This window comes from Eptatretus burgeri, chromosome 2 (assembly GCF_056783735.1).
Source record: "Eptatretus burgeri isolate ZD-2024b chromosome 2, Ebu_testis_v1, whole genome shotgun sequence".
Lineage (NCBI taxonomy): Eukaryota > Metazoa > Chordata > Myxini > Myxiniformes > Myxinidae > Eptatretus > Eptatretus burgeri.
In genome coordinates, this window is record NC_140962.1 from 21,908,257 (window position 1) to 21,930,502 (window position 22,246).

Consider the following 22,246-nt stretch of genomic DNA (forward strand, 5'->3'; position numbering starts at 1 on the left):
CCCAGCATTTAAGAAGGATACAGCACAGAAAAACAACCAGAGGTTGGAAATAACAGCGCAGGCCTGATGGGCCAAATGTCCTGCTCTGTTTACCACAAGAAGCTTGTTTGGCGAAGTTCTTGTCACAAGAGGATCAAGGAGAATTGAAAATGACGGCCCGAACACCATTTGATTAAATAACCACGACAGCACCACTTTCATTGGCACCGACATTTTGTTTAGTAGTGTCGAGCGCTCTGTTCAGTTGAAGCGCTCGTTTGAGTCCTTCAAATCAAGTCAACTTGACGAGCGCGAGCGAGCTGCTTGGTAACTGAACATACCCCACGATCAGCTATTTATACATGTTAACACGGCGTTTGTCCAAGTCGTAAAAACTCTCTTGGAGAAGGGGCGAGGGAGAAATGAAGTCACCACAACCTCCATCACAACGAGACCCTTAGTCCTCTCAAGATTGGTGTGGTGGTCAAAATACACACAAACAAGACACTAAATTGCGTGCTCCAGTATGATGATGATGTCGAAAGTAAAAACGATGATACAATCGGATCCACGTGAACCATCTGTGGTAATCAAACATGGCAGATCGCAAGTGTGATGACGTCACACGTATGTTGTGTGAGCAGATTGTTGAGGTGGAGTGAAGTTGATCGAATGGGGGGAGGAGAAGGTGAAATCGAAATAACACCTCCGATTAAAACAATTACAATGCATTAATTCATGAAAGGATTTTAAAATAGACGATTACTGTTATTATGTTTAAAATATCATTCGGTTCAAGTCCCTCCGGCCGCCACCAAACCCCAACCCAACTCTTCCCCATGATAAATAATGATTTATTTACTTTAAAAATTACTAAACGACGATGACGAACACAGAGAATGCACCACGGTTCCGTGCTGAAACTCCGCCGTTGAAGTGCGAGGCGACCGACGTCACAGATGTAACCACGTGGTTACAATGGAACAGTCACGTGATACTCAGTGCGACGTGAGGATCTCGCGCTGCTCGACGTGTTTTCGACGGCTCCAGGATTTTTTCACTGAATAATTTTCCACAAAGCGTCTTGGCTTCCAGAACGGGGCTTTTCAAGAATAAATCGCAACCAAGGTACCTCACACGGGGTTTTCACAACATTAACAACTTAATTTTATCTCTTCATGTCGAGTGTAACCCAATTACGAGTTATTTTACTCTGGTGATTTACCTCCATTTACCTCACTTCCCCCATCCCTCCATTTACCACACTTCCCCCATCCCCTCCATTTACCACACTTCCCCCATCCCCTCCATTTACCTCACTTCCCCCATCCCCTCATGACATCGAGTTGTTCGCTTGACGGATATTAATTGGCCGGCGACCCCCCGAGCCTGGGACCACAGGTCTCAAGGGGTGGGGGGGGGGGTTGGTGGATGTTAAAGATCCATCATGTGTTTAACAAACGGTTGTGGAGTTATCGCCGGTTCCCTGAACAAATTGCAAATTCCTTTGAGTGAACAAACGTGTGGGTCAAACGATTCGTGAAAGACTTGAACCCACAACTGTTCCCACTGCCACACTGTGGTGGGGCAAAGTCAGCGCACACGAAGGTTCTTCAGCACAAGCGTTTTTAATGGCGTCTCCTCCCCCTCCCCTCCTCCTCCTCCTCCCCTCCTCCTCCCCCCTCCTCCTCCTCCTTCTCCTCCTCCTCCTCCTCCTCCTTCTCCTTCTCCTCGTCCTCGTCCTCCTCCTCCTCCTCCTCCTCCTCCTCCTCCTCCTCCTCCCCCTCCTCCTCCTCCTCCTCCTCCTCTTCCCCCTCCTCCTCCTCCTCCTCCTCCTCCTCCCTTCAGCTGCCGGCCCCCATTGCCACACACACCTCATCATAAGGAAAAGTAACTTTAGGAAGAAGAAGACAAAAATTATAGTCTGTACACGTGGGATTTTGTCTCCAACCAGAAAGTCACGATTTTCACTTTTTGTTTCATTGTCAACACCATCGTTGACGTCATGTCCGACTCACTATTTATTAACCTCCGCCATCGAAGATCGGAGGTTACTGTTTTCACCCCTTTCTGTTTGTTTGTTACTTACGAAATCTAAAGATTTCGTCAGTATATTGATGACTTCCGTTTCTGTTTGTTTGTTTGTTTGTTTGTTTGTTTGTTTGTTTGATATCTTGCCAAAACGAAGTTTTTGCAAGATATGTTTGTCAGCTTGTGTTTTTGTTTTTTTTTTTGTCTGTAATCACATATAAAAAAATTCTGCAGAGCACAGTTATCATTGGAAATTTTTGTAACTTCGCATATCAGAGGCCGATAGAGGTCCCTTTCAGCACACAAAATTTTGAAGGTCAAGGTCAAAGGTCAAGGTCACTTTGTCGCAAATCAGGGGAGTCGATGAAACCCTTATTTTTTGAGTAATTTTGATCGGATCGTCTTCAAACTTCATGGGAATATAGTTCATGGTCTGGTGCTCAGCTGATTAATTTTTGGTGGCGATTGGCCTTGAGCTTCATGTTTTTTTTTTTTTTTTGTCTGTAATCATGTATAAATCACTCTGCAGAGCACAGTTATCTTTGGAAATTTTTGTAACTTCGCATATCAGAGGCCTATAGAGGTCCCTTTCAGCGCATAAAATTTTGAAGGTCAAGGTCAAAGGTCAAGGTCACTTTGCTGCAAATCAGGGGAGTCGACGTAACCCTTATTTTTTGAGTAATTTTAAGCGAATCGTCTCCAAACTTTATGGGAATGTAGTATATGGTCTGGTGCTCAGCTGATTCGTTTTTGGTGGCGATTGGCCTTGACCTTCATGGTTAGCGCCTGAGGTCAAACATATTTGACCCCAAGGTCAAATTTTCAAGTTTTAGGAACCATGTCATGTAGTACCTCAAATTGAACACCTCGATGAGTGCTTTCTCGATATGTCAAGCTTGAGACATTATGACGTCATTTGGTGACGTTATGAGGCAAACACATATTTTTCATGGTTACTCTGTAGAACGATTCTCATCGGAATCTCGAAGGCAGATATTCCTCAAGGAGTCGCTCCTGGTGGATAGCAGCTCTGTTCACCTCAGTGTGACCTTAAAGAAGTCACACGTGGTCGGTCACCTTTTGGCAAGATACGGGTTTCTTGGAGGCACGATAACTCGAGAACAGAAGAAGCTACCAATGACAAATTACACCACGTGATTCAGGAGGGTGATGGCTAGTGCTGATTACATTTTGGTCAAAGGTCAAGGTCACAGTGAGGTCTAACATCCAAAACATTCGATTTTTGATGGTTTCGTACAGAGTCATCGTAGAAAATTCTGGTTTGCGTCGCTACCTTCTCGAGACACAGCTTTTATGAGACAAGGTCAGAGGTCATTTGACGATTTAGTAAGTACCAGTCTATGACTGTTTGTTTGTTTGTTTATTTGTGAACAGTATTACGGAAAAACTCCTCAACGGATTTCGACGAAACTTGGTGGGGGGATTAGGTAAGGTCCAAGGATCATGCCGTTAGATTTTGGACTTGGTCCAAAATCCAACATGGCCGCATGGCCGGAAATTGGATGGAATCTTGTCCTGAGCGCAAAGGAGTATGGTAATTGTTCATTTGTTTGCCTTTCTGGCAAGCCTGGTGTTGGCTTCGTGGTTAAGGTGGTGGCTTGGGATCCGAGGGTCCTGAGTTCGAGACCCATTGGCCACTGAATTAACACCAGTGGGTTGACAGCCTGTCATCCTTCTGAGTTCGGCGAAATGATTACCAGTGAAATCCGATTGGTCCTCGTGTATGCCCCGGTTAGAATAGGTCTATCATATCATCAATACCATATCCCTGTGTGTTGTAAGAGGCGACCAGGGTTGGCGTCAGGAAGGGCATCTGGCCATAAAACATTGCCTCAAGAAAGGAACCATGATTGCATGGAGCCTGCAAAATAGCTAACAGGGAAAAATGGCTGTAAAAAGGCTGTTTTTTTTTTCTTCCTTTCTCGCAGTACAATAAAATTTAAAATCATTCCAAACAGGAAACTTCCTCTTTTCAGTAACATCATTAAAGATGAACAAACATCGACGGCACATTCACTCGTCCACTTGTCTCGACCGAAATCTTGTATTTTTTCACCTTTGCCTGATGTTGTGTTATTTTATGTGATGTTTAGTGGAGGGGCCATTGTTGTGTCAGTTGTTGAAATGAAGACTGAATATGATATCTGGTTTCACACGTTTGTATGAAGTTGTGGGTTTAAGAGGTCTGTTCTTTTTCAGGGAAGCAAACATGAACGATTCTGCTGCTTCTGATGACGTCTGTCTGATCCAGTCATCCACATCCACCAAGCCAAAAATTACCGAGCTTTGGAAGCATCTCAAGTAAATGAATTTATTTTCCTCTTCTGAACTTTTAAAAACATGTTTGTGGATATTTCTCTCTCAACAAATGTACAAGAAATTAACTTTTCAATATTTTTTTCCAACAGGCAAAAATGCTGGAGACATGGCAAGAAAGAGAAGGGCTGTGGCAACTATGTCCATATAATGTAAGGAAGAGAAAAAATCCCTTCGGAATGTCGTGACATGAAACATACAAGCAATAGAAATGGTGTTCCTTAGGATCTTAGGATCCTGAGTTTGAGCCAGGTTTTCACTGAATTAACACCAGGTGGGGTTGATTCAGCCTGTCATCCCTCTGAAGTCAGCGAAATAAGTTCCAGTGTCCTGGTATCGGGGTATCGCATCAGCGACATAGTTGTGCCCCAACATAATGATAGCTACCCATCAGCCAAGGTGTCATACGCAAGAAGATGAATAAGATGTTTAAGTGCTGGGGATTGCTTTGATGTGCTTGTACTCAGATGTGTGTCCTTGGTTGGAATTTTGATCAAGTGTTCCATCTGCTTGCGCTGGGGTTTTGGTGGATGTTTAAGATCGCAGATCTCTTGCAAAGAGTTGTCGAGTTATCGCTGGTATCCTGAACAAATTACTTATTCTTGTGAGTCAACAAAAGCATTGGCCAACTGATTCGTGAAAGACTTGGGCCACGAGCGTTCCCAACGCCAGACCCTATAATAAGGGAGGGGTAGCAGAAGAAGAGAAAGTTCAATCTCTTCACAATGTCTATCGAGAAGAAGTGCAAACGACAAGTGTCAGGTGAGAAACGATTCACGGAATTCGACTTCAATTTGACGCATCAAAATATTAATCTTCATTTTCAAATATTTGATTCATAATAAATCACGGAAACAACTGCTCTGTACAATATTATATCAGAATAATACCACGAATACTGTCAGCCAACTCAAGGAATTCTGAGGAGTCCATTAATCCCATCATGATTCCTGCATGAACAACACATGAATTAAATCAATCAGTTTATTTACTTTTTACTTGTCAATGTGAAGGTGAAAAGGGGTGGGGGTGGGGGAGTTGTGGATGTGGTGTTTGAGTGGTGTTGGAGTGTGAAGAGATGAGTACAGTGTGCAGGAGGTTCACAAACATCGATAAAACATTCACTACTCTGCCCGCCTCGACCAAAATCGTGGTTTTTATTTTATTATTTATTTTTATGACACCTTTTTCTGATATTGTTTTATTTTTTGTGATGTTTGGTGGAGGAGACATTGTAGTGTCAGTTGTTGAAATGGAGAATAAATATGATATCCGGTTTAGGACAATGGCACGAAATTGTGGATTTAAGAGGTCTGTTCTTTTTCAGGGAAGCAAACATGAACGAGTCTGCTGCTTCTGATGACGTCGGTCTGATCAAGTCATCCACATCCACCAAGCCAAAAAATCCCGACCTTTGGAAGCATCTCGAGTAAATAAATTTATTTTCCTCTTCTGAACTTTTAAAAAGATGTTTGTTGACATTTCAATCTCAACAAATGTACAAGAAATTAACTTTCATCTTTTTTTTTCAACTTGCGCAAAAATGCTGGAGACATGGCAAGAAAGGGAAGGGATGGGGCAACAATGACCATATCATGTAAGGAAGAGAAAAAATCCCTTCAGAATGTCGTGACATGAAACGTACAAGCAATAGAAATGGTTTTCCTTTCAGGAAATTGAAGCTTTTCCTGTTGTTTCACAATCACATTTTGCTCCTTAATTATTTTCTGTACCATAGGTTAGATGTTTCAGCAAGCCTGGTGTTGGCTTTATGGTAGGGTGGCTGACTTGGAATCTTTGGATCTTGAGTTTGAGCCAGGTTGTCCACTGAATTAACCCCAGGTGGGGTTGATTCAGCGTGTTATCCTTCTGAAGTCGGCGAAATAAGGACCAGTGTCCTGGTATAGGGGTAGAGCATCAGCGGCAGACCCTATAAGGGAGGGGTAGCAGAAGAAGACGAGAAGAAGAGAAAGTTCAATCACTTCAGAATGTCTATCGAGAAGAAGTGCAAACGACAAGTGCCAGGTGAGAAGCGATTCACGGAATTCCACTTCAACTTGATGCATCAAAATATTCATCTTCTTTTTCAAATATTTGATTCATAATAAAGCATGGAAACAACTGCTCTGTACAACAAGTCTGAAGACGACGATGGTTCACGAGCGGTATTTGACGATGTAGATTGTTTCAGAAGTCAAGGATGAGACAATCTGATAATGTTTGACCAAGTTATAAAAATGATCAACATGATGTGGTACGAGTGACAGGTTCTTCGTTGCAAAATGTCGAAAACCTGGTTTCGTTCAACAACTTTAAAAATTTGACCTTTGCATAACCTTTAAAGGTCACAAAACAATGTTGTGGACATTAAAATAAGGAAACAGGATACGTGCTATAGCTTAGTGGAGTTATTTCGTCGAAGAAGGTTTAAAACCCGGTTCGATTCCCACAACTTTGACAATTTGACCTTTGTGAACTTTAAAGGTCAAAGGTCAAGGATTATGACCTTTGGTGCAAAACTTCCTCTGGAACATTCCAGGAACAATGTAACGTCATATGGGCTCTATGGCATTTCACACTCATCGGATTATCCATACTTTGATGAAATCAGCGTAAAAACAAACTTGAAGGGGGCACCACAGGCAAGGTGTTCGAGATAGAGCAAAATGGTTTCAAGACTTTAGGTGGGGAATGACCTCAAGATTATGCATAAAAAATATTGTCATCCGAGCTCTCAAAGTTTGGGCGGTCACATGATTTTGATGTCAAAATTCGAATTTTTTGGCAGACAGAGATGGCAGACAAACCCCTCAGAGAAGATGGATTTTTATGTCAAAATGGCAATTTTCTAAGTTCGTGACCTTGTGACCTTGAGCTTGGGAAGAAAATGAAAAATCGAGCTCCGTGGGGCTATGCAGGTGCCATTAGGCCAACAAATACCGAAACCCCTGCCAGATTCGACAAACCCCCAAGGAGAAGATGCAAATTGAAATCGGCTACCCCCTAAAAACACAATTCGCAATTTTCTAAGTTCGTGACCTTGTGACCTTGACCTTGGGACGAAAATGAAAAATCGAGCTCCGTGGGGCTATGCAGGTGCTATGGGGCTAACCAAATACCGAAACCCCTGTCAGATTCGACAAACCCCCAAGGAGAATCTGCAAATTGAAATCAGATACCCGCTAAAAACACGTTTTTTGGGCGTGGCTCCGCCCACGATGGGTGCGCCATGCCCATTTTCAGGAAAACACAACAAGATCATGATATAAACCTCTCACCAAAATTTAATCAGGATCGGATCAAAAACCACGGAGCTATGCTCAGGACAGACAGACAGACAGACAGACAGACAGACAGACACACAACAATAACGAATATCGTGGTCACTTATTTTTTTCGTGAACCAATATTATATCAGAATAATACCACAAATACTGTCAGCCAACTCAAGGAATTCTGAGGAGTCCATTGATCCCATCATGATCCCTTCATGAACAACACATTAATTAAATTAATCAGTTTATTTACTTTTTACTGGTGGTGGTGGTCGTATGGCAGCTATCATTTCTTGAAGCGCGATTGTGTCGCTGATGCAGTGCCCCTCGACCAGTACACACACTGGAACTGGTACTCATTTCGCCAAACTGGGAATGATGACAGGCTGAGTCAACCCCCTGGTGTATTAATTCAGCAGCCGACAGGGCTTGAACTCAGGACCCTAGGATCCCAAGCCACCACCCTAACCACTGAGCCAACACCAGGCTACTTTTTACTTTTCACTGTGAAGGTGAAAAGGGGTGGGGGAGTTGGGGTTGTGGTGTTGGAGTGTGTGGAGATGAGTACAGTATGCAGGAGGTTCACAAACATCGATGAAGTATTCACTCCTCTGCCCGCCTCGACCAAAATCATGGTTTTTATTTTATTTTTTATTTTTATGACACCTTTTTCTGATATTGTTGTATTTTTTGTGATGTTTGGTAGAGGGGATATTGTAGTGTCTGTTGTTGAAATGGAGAATGAATATGATATCCGGTTTAGGACATTGGCACGAAGTTGTGGATTTAAGAGGTCTGTTCTTTTTTCTGGAAAGCAAACATGAACGAGTCTGCTGATTCTGATGACGTCCATCTGATCCAGTCATCCACATCCACCAAGCCAAAAATTCCCGATCTTTGGAAGCATCTCAAGTAAATAAATTTATTTTTTCTCTTCTGAACTTTTAAAAACATGTTTGTGGATATTTCTATCTCAACAAATGCACAAGAAATTAACTTTTCAATCTTTTTTTTCTCAACTTAGGCAGAAATGCTGGAGACGTGGCAAGAAAGGGAAGGGCTGTGGCAACTATGTCCATATCATGTAAGTCAGAGAAAAAATCCCTTCGTTATGTCGTGATATGAAACGTATAAGCAATGGAAATGGTGTTCCTTTCAGGAAATTGAAGCTATTCTTGTCGTTTCACAATCACATTTTGCTCCTTAATTATTTTCTGTACCAGAGGGTAGATGTTTCAGCAAGCCTGGATTTGGCTTTGTGGTTAGGGTGGCTGATTTGGGATCTTCGGATCCTGAGTTTGAGCTATGTTTTCACTGAATTAACACCGGGTGGAGTTGATTCAGCCTGTCATCCCTCCGAAGTCGGCGAAATATGTACCAGTGTCCTGGTATCGGGGTATCGCATCAGCGACATAGTTGTGCCCCAACATAATGATCGCTACCCATCAGCCAAGGTGTCATACGCAAGATGATGAAGAAGATGTTTCAGTACTGGGGATTGCTTTGAGGTACTTGTACTCAGATGTGTGTCCTTGGTTGGAATCTTGATCCAGATATTAAGTGTTCCATCTGCGAGCGCTTGGGGTTTTGGTGGATGTTCAAGATCGCAGATCTCTTGCAAAGAGTTGTCGAGTTATCGCTGGTATCCTGAACACATTACTTATTCTTGTGAGTCAACAAAAGCATTGGCCAACTGATTCGTGAAAGACTTGGGCCACGACTGTTCCCAACGCCAGACCCTATAAGGGAGGGGTAGCAGAAGACGAGAAGAAGAGAAAGTTTAATCACTTCAGAATGTCTATCGAGAAGAAGTGCAAACGACAAGTGTCAGGTGAGAAGCTATTCACGGAATTCCACTTTAACTCGACTCATCAAAATATTAATCTTCATTTGCAAATATATCATTCATAATAGTGCACGGAAACAACTGCTCTGTACAATATTATCTCAGAATAATACCACAAATACTGTCAGCCAACTCAAGGAATTCTGAGGAGTCCATTGATCCCATCATGATTCCTACATGAACAACACTTTAATTAAATTAATCAGTTTATTTACTTTTTACTTATCACTGTGAATGTGAAAAGGGGGGGGGGATGGGGGTGGGGTGGGGGGAGTTGGGATGTGGTGTTTGAGTGGTGTTGTCGTGTGTAGAGATGAGTACAGTGTGCAGGAGGTTCACAAACATGGATGAAACATTCACTCATCTGCCCATCTCGACCAAAATCAATGGTTTTTATTTTATTATTTATTTTTATGACACCTTTTTCTGATATTGTTTTATATTTTGTGATGTTTGGTAGAGGGGACATTGTATTGTCAGTTGTTGAAATGAAGACTGAATATGATATCTGGTTTCGCATGTTTGTATGAAGTTGTGGATTTAAGAGGTCTGTTCTTTTTTTCAGGGAAGCAAACATGAACGAGTCTGCTGCTTCTGATGACGTCGGTCTGATCCACTCATCCACATCCACCAAGCCAAAACATCCTGATCTTTGGAAGCATCTCAAGTGAATAAATTTATTTTCCTCTTTTGAAATTTTAAAAACATGGTTGTGGATATTTCTATCTCAAGAAATGTACAAGAAATTAACTTTTCAATCTTTTTTTTTTAACTTAGGCAAAAATTCTGGAGACGTGGCAAGAAAGGGAAGGGCTGTGGCAACAATTTCCATATCATGTAAGGAAGAGAAAAAATCCCTTCGGAATGTCGTGACATGAAATGTATAAGCAATATAAATGGTGTTCCTTTCAGGAAATTGAAGCAATTCCTGTCGTTTCACAATCACAATTTGCTCCTTAATTATTTTCTGTACCATAGCTTAGATGTTTTAGCAAGCCTGATGTTGGTTTTGTGGTTAGGGTGGCTGACTTGGGATCTTAGGATTCTGAGTTTGAGCCAGGTTTTCACTGAATTAACACCAGGTGGGGTTGATTCAGCGTGTTATCCCTCTGAAGTCGGCGAAATAAGTACCAGTGTCCTTGTATAGGGGTACTGCATCAGCGACATAGTTGTGCCCCAACATAATGATTATTACCCGGCAGCCAACGTGCCATACGCAAGAAGATGAAGATGTTTAAGTGCTGGGGATTGCTTTGAGTTGCTTGTACTCAGATATGTGTCCTTGTGTTGGAATCTTGATCCAGATATTAAGTGTTCCATCTGCTGGCGCTGGGGGTTTGGTGGATGTTCAAGATCGCATGTCTCTTGCAAAGAGTTGTCGAGTTATCGCTGATATCCTGAACAAATTACTTATTCTTGTGAGTCAACAAAAGCATTGGCCAACTGATTCGTGAAAGACTTGGGCCACGACCTTTCCCAACGCCAGACCGTACAATAATGGAGAGATAGCAGAAGAAGACGAGAAGAAGAGAAAGTTGAATCTCTTCAGAATATCTATCGAGAAGAAGTGCAAACGACAAGTGTCAGGTGAGAAGCGATTCACGGAATTCCACTTCAACTCGAAGCAACAAAATATTAATCTTAATTTTCAAATATTTGATTCATAATAAAGCACGGAAGCAACTGCTCTGTACAATATTTTATCAGAATAATTCCACGAATACTGTCAGCCAACTCAAGGAATTCTGTGGAGTCCAATGATCCCTTCATGATTCCTACATGAACAACACTTTCATTCAATTAACCAGTTTATTTACTTTTTACTTATCACTGTGAATGTGAAAAGGGGTGGGGTGGGGGGGGGAGTTGGGGACATGGTGTTGGAGTGTGTAGAGATGAGGACAGTGTGCAGGAGGTTCACAAACATCGATAAAACATTCACTCGCCTGCCCGCCTCGACCAAAATCATGGTTTTTATTTTATTATTTATTTTTATGACACCTTTTTCTGATATTGTTTTATTTTTTGTGATGTTTGGTGGAGGGGACATTGTAGTGTCAATTGTTGAAATGAAGACTGAATATGATATCTGGTTTCACACGTTTGTATGAAGTTGTGGATTTCAGAGGTCTGTTCTTTTTTTCAGGGAAACAAACATGAACGAGTCTGCTGCTTCTGATGACGTCGGTCTGATCCAGTAATCCACATCCACCAAGCAATAAAATCCCGATCTTTGGAAGCATCTCGAGTAAATAAATTTATTTTCCTCTTCTGAACTTTTAAAAACATGTTTATGGATATTTCTATCTCAACAAATGTACAAAAAATTAAGTTAAAATCTTTTTTTCAACTTAGACAAAAATGCTGGAGAGGTGGCAAGAAAGGGAAGGGCTGTGGCAACAATGTCCATATCATGTAAGGAAGAGAAAAAATCCCTTCGGAATGTCGTGACATGAAACGTATAAGCAATAGAAATGGTGTTCCTTTCAGGAAATTGAAGCTATTCCTGTCGTTTCACAATCACATTTTGCTCCTTAATTATTTTCTGCACCATAGGTTAGATGTTTCAGCAAGCCTGGTGTTGGATTTGTGGTTAGGGTCGCTGACCTGGGATCTTTGGATCCTGAGTTTGAGCCAGGTTTTCACTGAATTGACCTATTTGTTAATTTTGTGTTTCGGGTCGTTTTCATGCTGGAAGACCCAGCCACGCCCCATCTTCAATGCTCTTGTTGAGGGAAGGAGGTTGTTGGCCAAGATCTCGCGATACATGGCCCCATCCATCCTCCCCTCAATATGGTGCAGTCGTCCTGTCCCCTTTGCAGAAAAGCATCCCCAAAGAATGTTGTTTCCACCTCCATGCTTCATGGTTGGGATGGTGTTCTTGGGGTTGTACTCATCCTTCTTCTTCCTCCAAACACAGCAAATGGAGTTGAAACCAAAACGCTCTATTTTGGTCTCATCAGACCACATGACCTTCTCCCATTCCTCCTCTGGATCGTCCAGATGGTCATTGGCAAACTTCAGACGGGCCTGGACATGCGCTGGCTTGAGCAGAGGGAGCTTGCGTGCGCTGCAGGATTTTAATCCATGACGGCGTAGTGTGTTACTTCTGGTTTTCTTTGATACTGTGGTCCCAGCTCTCTTCACGTCATTGACCAGGTCCTGCCGTGTAGTTCTGGGCTGATCCCTCACCTTTCTCATGATCATTGAGGCTCCACGAGGTGAGATCATGCATGGAGCCCCAGACCGAGGGAGATTGACTGTTATCTTGAACTTCTTCCATTTTCTAATAATTGCACCAACAGTTGTTGCCTTCTCACCAAGCTGCTTGCCTATTGTCCTGTAGCCCATCCCAGCCTTGTGCAAGCCTACAATTTTGTCCCTGATGTCCTTAGACAGTTCTCTGGTCTTGCCCATTGTGGAGAGGTTGGAGTCTGATTGATTGAGTGTGGACAGCTGTCTTTTATGCCGGTAACGAGTTCAAACAGGTGCAGTTAATACAGGTAATGAGTGGAGAATGGGAGGGCTTCTTAAAGACAAAACTTACAGGTCTGTGAGAGCTGGAATTCTTACTGGTTGGTCGATGATCAAATCCTTATTTCATGCAATAAAATGCAAATTAATTATTTAAATATCATACAATGTGATTTTCAGGATTTTTGTTTTAGATTCCATCTTTCACAGTTGAAGTGTACCTATGATAAAAATTACAGACCTCTACGTGCTTAGTAAGTGGGAAAACCTGCAAAATCGGCAGTGTATCAAATACTTGTTCTCCCCACTGTATATGAAGTTTCACATTAATCTGAAATGGAGATCTGGAGAAGAACATTAATGTTTTTACTTTGAATATGGCCATCAGACCACCTGAACAATGACGTCATAAATATTTAATTATTCACTCACATCGGGTCATAGTGTTGTTGATTCGGGAGCGCTTAACAGCACTGCCATCTCACGGGTTATATCGCCGGCTAGTTCGGCACAGGTCTCAGGTTACGCGCCTAAGATCACGATACCAAAGTACCCCTGTGCCTTGCCAGTTGGGGATATACCCCCAACTACAGACGGTTTGATCAGAGACCGAGCGAAGTCTGCCGCAATCTGTAGCCAGTTTAGTTTTAAATACAAATCGAGCGATTGTTCTTCAGCGCGACACGGATAAATTCAGTGCGGCAAATTTCGTATGGATCAGCCAGATTTAATGGGGAAACATCATGGGAACACGTCACAAGCAAAGCATTCGCGATAACGGTATAATTCATCTATAACCCGCCCTTATCTGGGGAGCTACGGATACGGGTTTCGCAGTGGGGCCCTAACAAAATAAACCTTAGGCCTGGACAACATGCATACAAGACACGGAGTACTTGGTGGTGCCTCATGGACGAGAGGAAAGGTGTGGAAGGCACAAATGCAGCTCGTGACAAGCCGATGTCGGCGGATTTGAGCGCCCAGCCCGAGCATGCAGAGTGTCAAAATGGCGGCGACGTCCCCCTCTGGGCCCAGCCCACACACACAGTGTGGCAAAATGGCTGCGACGTCCTCCTATCGGCCCAGCCCCCGCACGCAGCGTGGCAAAATGGCGGCGACGTCATATCGGCCCAACCCACGCACGCAGCCTCGGTGCGTCCAGCCCCTATGAGGTTGACAGCACAAGAGACAAAGATCTGGTGAAAGGAACCGTTTTCAAAACTTTCGGGGTGGGCTTTTTCGGACCACTTCCGTGGGCGCGTGATTGGTCCATGGTCCGGGTTTTCAGCATTTCTTCACCAATGGGTTGCTGGCATGTCTTCTTGACTGGCTCTGTCAGGGCGCTAGGTGGGGGCTGGTTAAGAGGGGGGAAGGAAAAAGAAGGGGCCTCGCAGTGCACTACTACTGTATGAACACTGGACCACCTGCTACACCTTCCGACACACATTTAACGTCGGATTACCAAACAACCTGGCGAAACATGCATTTAAGGGTGGATATGGGCTAATCCTATATTTAATAACCCACTAGGGGCCCATTTCCACAACAATAGTTGAGATGAATGAATTTTCAGATTTTTTTTGAACAAGGATTTAGATTCAACCAATTATGGCTGGAATACCATTTCACCGATGACATCATCATCATCATCATCATATACACCTCATTGGAGTTGATGACATTTGCGAAGTTTAAATTTTTTTTCTTTAAGCAGTTTAGGACAAGATTATGTCCAATTTTTAATCCTTTAATCCAATACGGCTGCCATCCCATACCATGTGACCTATGACATCAGAATTATCACTGATATATTCTCCTTGGGAAGTCCCTTCAATGTTTAAATTTTTGCATCGATCAGACAAGCGGTTGCAGTGAAAATGATTTGAAACCGAAAAGATATGGATGTGGACACACACAGAACCAAACAGAAACACACACACACACACACACACACACACACACACACACACACACACACACACACACACACACACACACACACACACACACACACACACACACACACACACACACACACCTTACAATAGTCTCGCAACCCATTAGGGCGAGAATAATGATGACGGTAAGTTGCAAAGAATGAAAATCTCTTTACAACTAGTCATAGGCATCCACAACTATCTTTGACAACGTTGTTGACCGTCGGCCTAGGCTCTTGTGCGAATGAGATGAAAAAGACTCCACTGAAAGTTCTGCTGAACACAAAGTTCAGGATAATAATTTCGTTTTCTTTGTCTTCTATGTTGTTCATTGTGCTACACTGACAGTAATTGTGCCACACTGCTGTCACGTCGTGTATGATAGAGATTAGAGATTGGGCATGGCTCTTTTTTTCAAGCTTGAGCTGAGAAAAGCTTTCAAACAAATGGAGCCCAAGCTGGTGTTTTTCCTGGTAAACCATTTCTCGGGAATTTCTGGAAAATTGCGGGAAATTTATTCTGGATTCCTGCCTTTTCCCGTTTTTTTTTTTTCAAGTTTGGGCTCAGAAAATTTTGCCTTAAATCATCTTTCGTGGCAAGTGTAGATGTGCTTGTGCGTGTGCAGTGTGCTCTGTGCACTTCCTTTCCCAACACTGAGGAAAGATTCTTCAACTTGTATTTTATGGCTTTCAAAGCCACCCCACAACTATGGTGACAAAATAAGAAATGTGTTCAATGGTAAAAGCTTCATACAAAGCTACATGATGATTGGATGGAAAATGTGGCCGTTGTTCCAAAATATCGAAAAACAGAAAATCTGTATTCTGCAGGTGTGGGTTTTACGGTTTTCACGTATCAGGAATAATTCACCTAGACCAAACTTCGCTCGGCGACAGGTGTAACTATTGCGCAGAATCATCCAATGTGTAAAAATTGTTCAACCTGAGCATCCAATCCCCTCAAACAATACTGATTGGTAATATTGATGGAGGAGGAGCAAGGCAAAGATTAAAATGGACAGACAAGATGATGGAGTAGATGAGGAAGTGAAAGCGACTGAATAAACATTTTAATGGTGTTCTGTAAGAGGCAACCTCTGGATCGTAGACAGACCAGATGATGGTGAGAGAGCAAACAAATTTCAATGAAAATGTGAAAAGAGATGATTAAATGTATTGGAAATCCTTCCTCGTCGTGCGAACCATGAGGGGTTAAAAAAGAAAAATCATAATAAAGAGCAATTATATGTCCACGACAATTGATGGTCATGTTCCAGCCATTGCTACGATCACAAAAATAATATATCCCACGTAGATAAAGGGGTGGGAGACACCAGTCTATCTTCACATTTTGGTGGGGCACAAAACCATCTGAAATGAAGATGCCACCTGCATAAAGCATGTTATCAAAGTTTGTGAAGAAAATAAAATGAAGCATTTTGTGTGATCATATGGAAATAATGCAAATTGAGCATTGTCTGTAGAACATGTTTTTTGATTAGTTTTTTTTCTTCTCTTTTTTTTCCATGAAAGAGGCTTGTGGAAAACCAATGTTTAAAACACAGTGGGCTAGTAGGACAACAATAGGGAACCATCAGTAAGGGAATGAACTAACAGGAAAAAGACAGAGGGGAGTGGAAGAAACACTGAAACAAAGCAAATAATAGGATTGGGTTGGGAAGGGCCAATGGGGTTAAGAAAGATCATGGTCACGAGATGGTGGCACACTGCTTTGCTTGACACTTTGGAGGGAAGAGTGGGGAAGAACTGCTTCTGGAAGTTGATTCCCCAAATGGAAAAGTGAGGACAAAAGAGTTTAGGTGAACAGTCATCCTGGAATTTGGATGTCTAACCAGGAGGGGATGCCTTGAAAAACTCGTGAATCCTGTAGTTTCTGGAGAGAATTGGAGGATCGAGAGAGAGAGAGAGAGAGAGAGAGAGAGAGAGAGAGAGAGAGAGAGAGAGAGAGAGAGAGAGAGAGAGAGAGAGAGAGAGAGAGAGAGAGAGAGAGAGAGAGAGAGAGAGAGAGAGAGAGAGAGAAAGAAAAAGAAAAAAAAAAAAAGACCATTTTTACAGCCATCTTTCCCTGGTTGGGCTTTTTCTTGAGGCAATGTTTTATGGCTGGATGCCCTTCCTGACACCAACCCTGGTCGCCTGTTATGACACACAGGGACATGGTACACCTATTCTAACTGGGGCATACACCGGGACCAGTACACTGGTACTCACTTCGCCGACCTCGGAAGGATGACAGGCTGAGTTAACCCCCTGGTGTTATTTCAGCAGCCAACGGGGATTGAACACAGGACCCTGGGATCCCAAGCCACCACCCTAACCACTAAGCCAACACCAGGCTTAAAGAGAGAAAGAGGAGTTTTGCAGAAAAGATGGAAAAAACACACGACAGACCTGCATATAATGTGAAAGGAACACGCATTGGGTTTCAGCCTCATTGCAGGGCAGACCAAAATTTTGAGCTTTCGATTCCACAGAATCCAGGAGAGACACATATGATGGGGCACTAGCCCATAAGGGAGAGCAGTCTTCATTGAGTTATGGACAAATGTCTTGTAAACTGAGTAGCTCTGAAATTCCAAGGAAAGACTTGGATCGATGGAGGATGCCTATTCTGCGGTTGGCTTGTGAGGCCTGCTTTGCTTCATGGTCATCCCAGGAGAGGTCGTGGCTGATCATGAGGTTTTGATGCTCCAGAGACTGAACCTCTTTGAGTGGTTGATCATGATTTTAGATAATTGGGTTTTATCCTTCTGGAGGGACAGTGTGAGAGATTTCCCATGATTGAAAGTCACGTTCCATTTATGTGACCATCATTGAATCAATGCTAGGTTGGAAGAGTGGTGCAGATGCACCCTCTTCTTATGGTTGGTGGTTCATGGTTATGCTCTGTACTTATCTTACATTTTATCATGTGCATTTTTATTAATGTTCCCACATTTCTCCTTTTTGTTTTTCTCAGATGCAGTGGTGAAGGCCTACCTCGACTCACACAGACATGTGTTGGATGAGTACATTAACTCTAACCTTTTAGTGTGCTGCGTGAGTTCGTTCATGACAACATCCCCATTGAGACACTGGAGAGCTGGATGACTGTGAAGCAAGGTGAGTACGGAAGGCAAACTTTGAAGCTGAGATCAAGAGGCTTGGCAGAGAGTGGGCAATGATCACATCACTCCACCTCACAATATTTTGTTTTCATGATATTTTATCTCATCTTTCATGTCACATGATGTTTTTCCTTCTAATCTTTCTTCATAATTCAGAACTATACTGAAACCATTTTGATTGTTCTTGCTGGCACTGTTGAATACTTTTTGGTAGCTATCCTGGACTTCAGTCGGGTGAGCTTATACAATCGAGCAGTGTCTATGAGTGAGTGAGTGAGTGAGTGAGTGAGTCAGTCCGTAAACCCTACAGTCATTATTGCTAGAACCAAACACACGATTTTCATGAAACGGCCGCAACCTTCATATCTGATGCCGAACGCTTGTGTATTGACCGCATCAAAATCTACCCTCATTAAGGGGTTGTACGGGGAATTTTCTCCCCCTCCCTCCCAAAATGGGTATTTGTTCTCTTCTCCAAAACCACACACGCGATTTTGATGAAACGTGACCACTACCTTCATCACCCATAATGTACCAAAGTGTATCGACCCAGAATGTACTCAAGACTCCTGAAGTTTCTGGAGAGAGGGAGAGAGAGAGACAGACAGACAGACAGAGCAGTTTTGTGGAAAAGACGGAAAAAACAGACCACATCCCTGCATACAATGTGAAAGCAACACGCACTGGGCTTCGGCCTCATTGCAGGGCACACCAACAATTTTGCGCTTTAGCTTCCACAGAATCCAGGAGAGAAAGATATGATGTTTGGGCACCAGCCATTAGGGAGAGCAGTCTCCATTGACTTTTGGACAAATGCGTTGTAAATTTTCCGGTTCTGGGTTTGGAGCGTTGGCAGGTCTCCTTCTGGGCTCTCTGCTGATGATCTCAAAGTTAAAGAGCATGTTTTGGGTCGCTGATGATTCGAAGGTTGTAATCACATTAATAATCGTTGGGCAATTATTTTCTTACATTTGAAACTCAAAAGATGCTCAAATTAACTTTGAAATCAAAACTTTTGTCAGTGATCGAAAAACAGGCCGGAATTTACCGAAGATGCAATGACGTCACGTTCTCCGAAAACTTTGTGAACATTCGGAAACAGCGTGTGAACAATGGCGAGATGCGAATCAGAGAGTGATTTCAGCGGCGATGAAATTGAGTGTTTTCATTCCAATATTGCCGAGGACGAGTCGGAAGAGGATGAGAATTTATACTATGGAGTTTCTGGACCTGAGCCATATAAATTTGAGCAACTTGCAAGTGCCAGAAAACTGCCTATTTCGTGTACAAACAAGTGCCAGGACTGACTGCCCCGTAGTTCACACCGACAGACTCCACCAGACAGATTGATTTGTAGATTTTCATTTTCTTGTTCGATGCATAAAATAATGTAAAGTCAGTGACTTGATATCATAATTTTAACCCTCTAGTCACTCAGAGTCAGAAATAGAATGAATCAACAATGGACCGAAATATATTATACACTGTAGCCTTGGCGTTGAAGTCTTTCTGACAGCTGAGCTTGACCTCATCGAAAGTGAACAGTGAGAAGAAACTCCAACTTTCAAGAGACTGTTGTGGCATATTATTTTTTAGCCTCATTGGGGAATATTCTTCCAAATTTAGAAAAAAAAAAGTGGAAAATTGATCAATTTTTTACAATTGAAATGAAATAGCCCAATTTCCTGATGCTGTTAAAAAGGTAATTTAATCAACAATAAGTTGATTTGTTGAGAATTTTTTTCATGCTTGTGTTTTTCAGAAAGTTAATTTATGTGTTTTTCCATGTACTCTTTTAGAATACATTTCAAGGTTTTTCTCACTTAAATTCAACAAATGGTTCTGTGACAGAGCAATATCTGGAGAACTTGTCAACCAACAACTCATATTCACAGAGTGGTGATCAGATGTGTTTATGCCTTCGTTATCCTCCGCTGTGAAATGTTCACCACAAATGACAAGTCTATCCAAAGGGTCCTCTTTACCCGTTTTCTTGGGGGGAAAATTTGTCCGTTTTGTTTGTAAAAATCTTATCCACTGCCGGCGAATGTTTGATTCCTTCGGGAATCGGTGGGAGCGATTACCCGTTTTCCAGCCATTTTCGCAAAACATGACGACACACGTACGAGGCATGATGTACAAATATCCAAATAACTTTGTTCAACAATAATTCAAAATAAAAAAAGGATAATATAGACAGTTGCAAGCTCAAAAAAAGTGAAAGAACGACCCGCTGAACTGGACACTTCTTCAATGAGAGAGTGAGCGTCCGCTTTGTTTTGGAGAATGTGACGTCACCGTCCATATATGGCACGCGGCTGTTTTTTCAACAGCCTCGAGAAATAACAACTTTGGAGTTAAATTTCATTCATTTTCCCAATAGTTAGGCAACCACAATAGCTTGCATCGAACTATTTAATGCATATATAATCATATTGATAAATTTTCAGAACATGTTTTGTGACCCGCAACCTGCTCTTTAAGTTTCTAGTCGTTATCTGTCCCGTTTTAGCTGTTTATTTTCTCACCTACATGTTAGTGTGTGTTCCAAGTTTGGTTCTGTTTCAAAAATCGTGCTATTTTGTTAGTTTACGTCGACCTTGTCTTACCGGGTGCTTGTGGCCTACCCATCGTTCCCCTTGATGTACGATCGTGTTTATTTGTATTTTCTCCCCATTACCTTCAATTTCTATCTTCCCCACTTTCTCAATGTCCCCCATCCCTCCCAACTAAACACTCTATTTCTTGTCTTAAATCAAAATAAATAAATAAATAAATAAACTAGCTTTCTCCTTGCACACTCACAAGTCTCGATTTTTCTTCTTCTTCTGCAATCTCCTTTTCTTCTTCCTCCTGCCGGCACACCATCTTTATTCTACTGAGCTGACCCTCTCTCGCCATTACTTTCACGATTTCTTCCGATCTACAACCTTCCATTCCCAAATCTTGCCTGTTCTTCAAAAATACATCAAAAAATAATAATCTTCCTTGTATCCTTTCGATCTCTACACCTCCTGCAACCTCGTGTCTCTCTCTACTTTTCCTGGTACATTTCATCGACCCAGCAGCTTCAGACTGCGTCTACCGTTCCAAATTCACCACACACTTCCACAATTTTACTTCAACCTTCCCTTTTCCAAATCTTACGCAATCCTTATTTAAAATAAATAATTTCACTTTTGACGATACACCTCCCAGAGCCAAATGCTTCGCCCAAAACCACGTGATCTGTTTCGACCCCCTGCATTTATCGATCCAATTTCACCATTCACCTCACGATTTTTTCTTCAACACTTCCATGACCTAATCGGATGAAAACTCTCTCAAACAATTTGTTTCAAACAATCAAACAAATAATACAAACGATCTCTTATAATGTCGACAATAAACGACAAACGATCTCCCGCCCTTGGTTCACTGAAGCTTGTTGCGAGGCAGTTGTCCTAAAACAACTTGCCTTTGCCTCATGGAAAGCAAACTCAACTGAGGGCAATCTCATTTCCTTCCATAAAGCTTGGAACAAGTGTGTATCTACCCTCAGGAGAGCCAGAAAACAACATCGTTCTTAGCTCAAGTCTGAACTTTCAAACCTCTCTCCCTCCTCAAAATCCTGGTGGCATCTGTTGTGGATTTTTTAAACCCACCTTGTTGTGATCGTTGAACGATTCTACCTGGCCGATTGTGGAATTCTGTTTGACTTCAGACAGAGTTTTACGTTTGTCCGATTTGGTAATAAAATCCTGCATAAAACCCATTAACACTGAAAACCGATGTCCACACAAGTCCTTCCTTGTGAAACAATTTATTTTCTAATTATACACCATACACTTTTCACCCTCGTACAATGAACTACAGAATCCCCATTGATTGCAATATTCTTTATCTTCTATTTCATTTATTCTTACTTTAGTTTACAGTTAGACCAACCCGATTCAATTCACTTCCTCATTACATCATGGAGTTTTATTCTAACTTGGTACTTGGTCAGTTCCAAGGCGTACAAGCCACTGAGATTCTCATACTTTCTCAGGTACTTGCACTGAAACAATTTTACATTTCAAAGCATTTTATACTTTCATGAGAGTGGTGGGGGCTATTCAACCCAGACTGCAAACGTGTCCTTTAGACGAGAAGCCACTTCGTACATTTCTAGGCAAAGGTTTGTTTGTTATCAGCTTGGTTACTGTGCTCCAGAACAACACATTTCTTAACATTTAGGGCAAAAGTCTTTTGGCCAGAAATG

General features: G+C 42.2%; 1 protein-coding gene and 1 long non-coding RNA gene across 5 annotated transcripts in view; both read left to right on the forward strand.

Moving 5' to 3' along the window:
* The first annotated feature begins 794 nt into the window (after positions 1-794).
* Positions 795-5,803, forward strand: LOC147031573 (uncharacterized). The gene is made up of 4 exons (XR_015051868.1): positions 795-1,107; positions 4,231-4,332; positions 4,440-4,499; positions 5,675-5,803. It is a non-coding gene; the product is annotated as an uncharacterized LOC147031573 (long non-coding RNA).
* Positions 5,804-8,638: 2,835 nt separating this feature from the next.
* The window catches only part of LOC147031574 (uncharacterized), a 142,237-nt gene continuing 128,629 nt past the window's right edge, over positions 8,639-22,246 (forward strand). For all 4 annotated transcript variants that reach the window (XM_085865398.1, XM_085865376.1, XM_085865430.1 and 1 more), the window contains exons 1-6: positions 8,639-8,706; positions 10,034-10,135; positions 10,246-10,305; positions 11,615-11,716; positions 11,824-11,883; positions 17,856-17,998. Coding sequence is in view for 1 of the 4 variants with exons in the window: in XM_085865430.1 (XP_085721556.1) it covers positions 17,983-17,998 (16 nt within the window). In the remaining 3 variants the exon portion in view is untranslated. The remainder of the gene's footprint in view (positions 8,707-10,033; positions 10,136-10,245; positions 10,306-11,614; positions 11,717-11,823; positions 11,884-17,855; positions 17,999-22,246) is intronic.